At 42.7% G+C, this 7669-nt stretch overlaps 1 protein-coding gene across 1 annotated transcript in view; it reads right to left on the minus strand.

The window, feature by feature from the left end:
- CACHD1 (cache domain containing 1) overlaps positions 1 to 5721 on the minus strand; it is a 54010-nt gene extending 48289 nt beyond the window's left edge. The window contains exon 1 of the mRNA XM_041421774.1: positions 5703 to 5721. Coding sequence (XP_041277708.1) covers positions 5703 to 5710 — 8 coding nt within the window. The 5' untranslated portion in view covers positions 5711 to 5721. The remainder of the gene's footprint in view (positions 1 to 5702) is intronic.
- Positions 5722 to 7669: the final 1948 nt, after the last annotated feature.

Raw genomic sequence — 7669 nt, forward strand, 5'->3', positions numbered from 1 at the left:
CCTTTCCCAAGGTCTCAGGTCAAATCCAGGGTTTAATTCTAAGCTTTGGTTTACAGGTCCAAAGTTCCCAGAGTTCCCTGAATTTCGGATTCCAGCAGGGGAACACAAGTCCCTGCCCTGCTCACCGCTCCTCGGCAGCCCCTGCACATGGGTTTAGGCCTGGGGTTATTTCCCTGTGCCCAAGCACATTCAGAGGCTTTGGTAAAGCAGCTGAGCGTAATTTTATCAGGAAATGTTTGTTGAATTAAGGCCTTGCCAAAACCACTCGATAGCCACCAACTGTGCTGCCTCATCCACTTGGGTTTGCATATTCCAATTCATTTCTTTTCACCACTTTCCAAACCAAGGCAGTTCCATTGCACAACCCTGCCTTGGAGGGGGCACAAACACACAACTGCTGGTCTTACACCAGTGAAACCAGAATATTTGGGGTATAAAACAGCAACCAAAAGCACAGTCAGGCTGGGAATTTTAATCCAGACTGGCATCACATGGAAACTCACTCTTTTGGGCTCTTCACTGCAAGAGCCAACACCACATAATGGCAATAAAATAAATATTGCTTTCCCTGTCGTATCTCACTACTCATTAAACAACCAATTTAAATGCCAGGTTCGTTTTCTAACCCAGTCTGTGCTGTTTTCTATCATTTATTTATACTCACCAGGTGTGGAAATCTCACAGTTTATCCCAAACAACATGAAAAACCAATGCTTGGATTTTCAGAAGAAATACAAGCAAACTGATAGATAATTTTCTTAATGGCAACAACAAATACAAACTGAAGTCAGCAATCCATTTAAAAAAAGAATAATAACATTTAAAAATCCTTTCCCTGTAGAACAGTTCATCCTTCCCAATTTTCCTGCAGCATTCCAAACTCAATGTCAATAAATTGGACAATAAGAGGCTGAACACCATGGGACAAACGGCCTTAAACACTGTGGGGAAAATTTTCAAACCTACCTAAAAATACCTACAAAACCACTGTAGATATGCACTTCTGACACTGTTCTTGCCCCAAATGTTTGCTCAAATGAAGAGGCCACATGAGGAAACAGCCAGAAAAAGAACACCAAAAATAAAAATACTTTAAAATACCTAAAAATAGCATGGAGATAATGCACTTCTGACACTGTTCTTGCCCCAAATGTTTGCTCAAATGAAGAGGCCACATGAGGAAACAGCCAGAAGAAGAACACACAGAGTTCAGGAGCTGTAACACAAACATTTCACAACCCTCCAGAACGAAAACCACAGCCCTGAGGACTCAGACATGGCCACGGCACAATCTGAGGCAAAGGATCTCATGGAAAAAGTGATTTTCACAGACAAATCTGGGTCTTTTTCCACGTGACCTCTTCTGCAGCAGCAGTTAATAAATACTTTAACCAAAAATTATATTTATTGTTGCTTTAACACCAACATTAAACATTTCAAACACCAAGGATATGCTGATATCAGCAGTAGCACATCCAATTTAACTTCCTGCAAGTGCAGACCCAGCTAGTCCACAAATTAAACATGGAAGAATTCAAAATATGATCACAATATCCAGGGGAATCAGCTTCTTTCCTGATATTTTACCTAAAATGGGGAATCTCCCAGAAATGCAATGCCACAGGAAAGGAAAATGAAAGGAAGAGCAGATGGGAGAGGCAGAAAGGGGAGAAAAACTGAAATGATGGCAGAAGCATTCAGAGAAATCAGGCAATGAACAAAGCATGGAGCTAAAACTTGGAAGTTTCAAACACAAAATACATTTTTATATTATTTTTTTTTGTCTTGCAGATGATTTCCTACAGACAGCACTGGGTCCAATGGTCAGATTAGCCTCAACCAGGTCTTGCAAAGGACCAGAACATCCTGCAGCTGGTAAACTGGTCTGGGAGCCATTTAATTATTGAGCCAAGCAACTAAATGATGAGAATCACACTGTAGAGCCTGAATGAGGAGCTGTGCAAACAGCAAACTCCCCCCTCTGCTTTGCCAGCTGTTTGTGTTCTAAACCTCTGACTGGGAAGGATTCTTATGCAAGCTCACCACAGGCAAAGATATTTCTGAAGGACTTCCAAGCTAGGAAATTTTGGAGGACAAAGTGAAAAGGAATTCACTGAAGCTCCAGACTAAAAGCAGACTTCTCTTTTTAATGAAAAATGAGGCCACACTGATAAGGGAGTGATAAATCCCATTTCTCCTTCCCCTCAGCCCTTGCCTGGAAGGTGTTCCTGGTCATTCCTACATGGATTTTGTGATCAGAGGGCAACAAGGTTTTTATCCTCAAAGAATTCCTGACCCTTTTGTCCACACTGCAAACAGCCTGGATGTGGCAGCATTTTCCACAGGCACCTCATCCAGCAGGAACTGCACAGAGACTCCAAACCTGTGTCCTTGGAGTCACCTGATGACCCAAATTACCTTCCTCCCTCTCAAATGTGTTTAAATCAGACTGAGATAGAAATAATAAAAAACAGTCTGCAATCAAGGTTTGCATAAATGAAAAGTTACTCTTGTTCTTTTCAAGCCCATATGAAAGTAAATGTTTAAAACCTTCAGCATTTCAAGAAAATTACTCCTCTTTAATTGGAAAAATCAGGGCTTCTATCACACATTTCTACAGCTAGAAAACCCAAAGAAATTTCTGCAAATATGCAGCATAACAGAAATTATTAAAGACAACCAACTGCCTGGATTTAGCCTACTCAAAACTCCTGTACTTAAAACCGAACCAAATGGAACATGAACAAATGCAGTTTCCAAGCAATGGACTCGATTTCATTAAACCTCTGCTACCAAACAGCAGCACGTCAACCTGATTAAACTGGAGCACAGTGCTGTTAGCATGTGATGGACTGACCAGCTCGTGATTTTGGCTACTTCAAAGGAGAGGAAAAGGTCCCATGACCAGCTTGAGGAGAGTTATTCAGGGCAAGCAGTGCAAAAACAGTGTCTTGGATCTAGACAGACTCTTTTTGTACAGAACACTATGAACAAACTTTCTTCCTTTTGTTGCTTCCAGCTGATTCCCAGCTCTTGTTTAAAGCCCATCATTAAACACTGGTGTGGGAGAAATGTAGAAGAAGATGAGGACAAGATAAGAAGCACCTTTGGAGTTTTGCCTTCTCCCTTTTTACCAAAACCAGCAGAAAACTCAGGCCATTTTGCAAAGAAAGCTTTGTTTTCCTTTCTTTCTTCTTGAATTCATGAGGAATTCCAGAATTTCATACTCACTCCATCATGGATGGGGGGATGGTGCAGCAGTCCTGGATGGCAGTCAGGGGTGAGGTGAGGTGAGCAGTGTATGAGGCCTCCACGACCTGCTTGTTCCGATTCACAACGTCCAAGTAACGGTTGAACTTCTCGCGGATTTTTTTTGCCAACTGAAAAAAAAACATAAGGAAGTTTGAAATCAACCCAGTTTCTCTGTATTACCCCATGCCTTAACAAGCAATTAAAACCTGTGTTAAAGACAATTGTTTTTTGATTTGCTCATTGTGTTTTGATTTTTGTGGCTTAAGCAAGAAGTCAATTAATTAATATTGGCTGCAGCAAGGAAACTATATAAGAAAATAAAATACATTTACCTTCCAGCAATGGGTGCTTCAACATAGTTTTGCACGTATGAAAAGTGTGATTTCCATTACACAAACTTGCCTTTCCCTAAGAACTGACAGCTGGATGTGACACTGGTGTTTGCTCCAAGGCCTGACAGGGATGTGATGGAGAATAAGCCAGGCCACAAGTGAATTTATTGAAGTTCTATACATGGACACATCAGGAAAGCCCAAATAGTGGTGTTAAAAATGCCTTCACTCTACAGAACTGCTACTGCTCCAAGAGCCAACAGGAAATCTCCCACTGATGGGAGCAACCTCAGGATCCAAGGAACCCAAATAACCCCAAATACTGCCATGAATATTCCTCTGCTCCTCAGCAGCCTCTTCATCAGGTGGATCTGTGTAGAAGTATTTCACCACCTCTTTCATGGAGATTTGGGCAAAATATCCCAGTTTTGCTTTTCAGCTGCATTCCCTGCTGCTTTCCTGGGAGGCTGAGCAATGCCTGGGTGGTTTCCTCATCGATCCAGAGCTCGCTGTGCCTACTCACAATCCACAGCTTCAACCACAAACTGAAAAATCTCTAACTGATGTTATACTACAGCAGCAAGAAAATAATGACAAAAGTCCCGCACCAGTGAAATTCCTCCTGAAGCCTTTTGCTGTCAGAGGGACTCCTTATAAATCAGGACAAGGTTTAGAGGTGACACTGTGATTTGTAAGAGCCAATTTTGCTCCTTTCAGAAAGTAAAACAAACAGGTTGTGGCCCCTCCCATGCAATTCTCAGACCATTAAAAAAAATTAGGGTGGCTCACTTTGGAAATAGCAAATTGGGTACTTCAGCCTTTCTTTTTAAACGCTTCTGAAAAAAATTACAAGAAAAGTAAATTTAGTGGGTTTTTGCTGGCAAATACTTCCAAGCTGGTGTGATCTGAGGGCTGGTGGTGCCTGTGCCCTCTCCATGCCAGGCAGATTCCAGGCACTGGGAAGGGCTGAGCCTGCTGGGACACATCCCAGGCTGTTGGAATGACTGTGCTGTCACAGAAGAGCTCATTTGTGTCCCTTCATTAGGCACTTCACAACGAGCCTGACTAATGACTGCCAAGGAAAATGGGAAAGGAAAAATCTGTGGCTGCTCCTGGAGCAAACGTGACAGTGAACACAGTTACCAGGAGGCATCAGGTTTTACAAGGAACATTTGCTGAGATTTTCACTCCTGGTCTTTCATCGAAGGCAGGAATTGATGAAGTGGATCAGGCTTTTTTTTTGGTCTGCATATTCTGCATCCCTTTCACACCAACCAATTATATATTTAATAATTAGCCAGACACATCCCAAATGAAATAATCATCTCTTAAGCAACAGACAGAGGTGTTGAATAATCAGAAATACTGCTTTGCATTTCTGCTAACTTCTCCAGAGCTACATCAGCTCCTCAATCCACAGCACTCCTCTCTCCTGCACACCCCAACCCCTACAGGGATGATTGAACAGTGCTGCTGCTTTTGTGTGCTGGCAAACAGCCCTGGATTCTCCAGATCCCTGCACTAACAAATGTCTCTCCTAACTCTCACCAACAGGCCGTTTTGTCATGATTTACTTGGTTCTGTGAGGCAGGAGGCCTCCCTGATAACAGCACTGCTCTGCCTCCCTGCTCCAGGGAATGCTGTGGCTCTGTGACAGGTCTCCAAGGAGCACAGGTTTAATAGGACCCCGCTCAAATGACTTGCAGAATTACACCTAATTAGTTCTGTGGAATGATTTATTGCCAAGGCACCAGAGGACTGCTAATGGGCTCCTCCATGTTAGACATCCAGCACTATTAAATTGTTCCCAGTTGTTAAGATAATAAGCTGTTGGGGAGAGCCTTTCCTCGTTTCCAATAAACTTTCTTTTTGTCTGGCTGTACCCCTCAAATGTGTTTTTAGAAGTGGATTCTCCTGGAATTGTTTAAAACCCACCATTAAACACTGGTGTGGGAGAAAGGTAGAGGAAGATGAGGACAAGGTAAGAGGCACATTTGGAGTTTTGCTTTCTCTATTTTTAGCCAAAGTAGCAGAAAACTCAGGCTATTTTGCAAAGAAATCCTCATTTTCTTTGCAGATGAAATGAGAGCATGAGGAATTCCAGAATTCCATACTCACTCCATCATGGATGGGGGGATGGTGCAGCAGTCATACAGCACGAATTGTGTGTGTTCTCAAACAAACACAAACCAAATTTCCTAAATCAAAGCACTTAGATTTGGTGGGTACAAAGTTCTCCTCTCAGGCTGGGCAAATGAAATGCCAAGGTAAACCAGACATTTGAATCTGAGATTTCTTTGGTTTCCCTACCTGAAATCAGGAAGAGGGGAGAGAGCTGAAGTTTGCTGAGCATCATTAGCAGCCATAAAACCATCACAGGGCCCCAGAACAAAAGGCCTCTGGTTTGGAATCAGAGCTGCTCTCTGATAAATGAGTGCTGTTCAAGCTGAGGGTTCGGTGTTGATGAGTTTTCACCTTCTAGGTTGAACGATAAAAGCACCCCACAGCCTTTGAATTTCACCCTGCTGTGCCGAGTCTAAAGATCTGACAAATCTGTTTTTCAGAAGATCCTGTACTTCAGAAGCTGACAAAAAGCAAATGCTTTGTTCCCAAACTGCATCTCCCATGGAAAAGCCTCTGAATGGCTCAAAGTCACTCCGTTATTTTTCTGAAACGGGATCCAGCGCCTCGGTCGGGGTGGGGAGTCAAGTGCGTGTCAGCAGCGAGGGATCTGAAACCTCCCAGAGCTCCAGACACCATTCCCTGCCCACAGCTGGAAGATCTGACTTTGTCTAATCTAAAGAACTCTAAAAATATTGCCTTCTGATACCAAGACAATGCTCCCAACAATCTAAACCACTTCAAAACCAGCGAACTCAATAAAGTCACCAAGGACAAGACGATCCAAAAATAATTTTCTGTTGAAAATTTCTTCAAATCAATAAGCTATGATAAGAAACTGAGGGTAGCACACCAATGAAATACTAGAAACAAATGGTTCTAATTAATCAAACTGAGAAGCATCACCCAGATGAAGCCTAACAAAACAAAGTTTTCTTCCATAGTTGGGCTTCACTTCCCTCCCAAACTTTATTTCCTCTGCAGGGTGATGCACTCAGCCGCTGGAGTCTGTCACAGTAAAAGCTGCAGGCTTAAATCACCTTCTCCTCTTTCTAAATAAAAACCTGAAGTTTTTATCCAGCACATACCCTGCTTTTTTTAACCTGCCTGAAGCTGGAGAGCTGCTGGATGCTGATGGATGCCAGACCCACAAAACCTCCAAAGCAGAGAAAGAGAGATAACAAATAATGAAAGGACAGAAGACTGAACTATGAAACCATGCTTACGTAATTGTTGAAGTATTTTTAAGGCAAAATGGAAAACTGTGCCCTCAATAAGGCACAGGAAAGGGGCAGCAGTGTCCCACACCTGGGTGGGTACCAAGTGTGACAGACATTTCCTGCTCCCACAGAAATCCTCCAATTCACCCATTTTAATGGAGACTGAAATAAATCTGGACACCTTGAGATTGACATAAAATATTATTATTATCCCACACAAAATGCTCTTTGCCTCATCCCAAAAACAACAGCAAGGGGAAGCCTCTGTGGGCGTTTTTCGTATTTCTGTGTTTTCTCCTTAACTTTAATAAACAAAACAATGAGCAGTGAGTGCTCTCTGTGAACAATGCAGCCATTAGCCCTGTTTTCCCTGGATTTCCTCTGGCAGCTGACACGCAGCCAAAGCCCTTGGGTTTGCAGACAGGTTGGACTGTAACACCTGTTTCTATTACTGCAGCACCCCTGGGTAATGCACTTCAATTGTCACCATCTCCACTGACAACCTTTCATCACAACATCACTGAGCTCCTCTAATTTTCCCAGAGACATTTCCCTCATTTGCATCGTTCCCTCGAGCCTTTTTTTAAAGCTTCTTCCCCCTCAAAGCTCCACAGCTCTGAAGTCTTCCCTTTGCAGGGAGCTCTGAGGGAAAGCAGAGCTCCAAGGTGAGGTTTTATTTCAGGCTGTAGCTTGAAAGCCAAGGTATTTTTCATGTTTCCAAGCCTGTATATAAAATATGCATCA

Source organism: Onychostruthus taczanowskii, unplaced genomic scaffold (assembly GCF_017590055.1).
Source record: "Onychostruthus taczanowskii isolate IOZ18803 unplaced genomic scaffold, ASM1759005v1 scaffold7, whole genome shotgun sequence".
In the NCBI taxonomy this organism is placed as follows: domain Eukaryota; kingdom Metazoa; phylum Chordata; class Aves; order Passeriformes; family Passeridae; genus Onychostruthus; species Onychostruthus taczanowskii.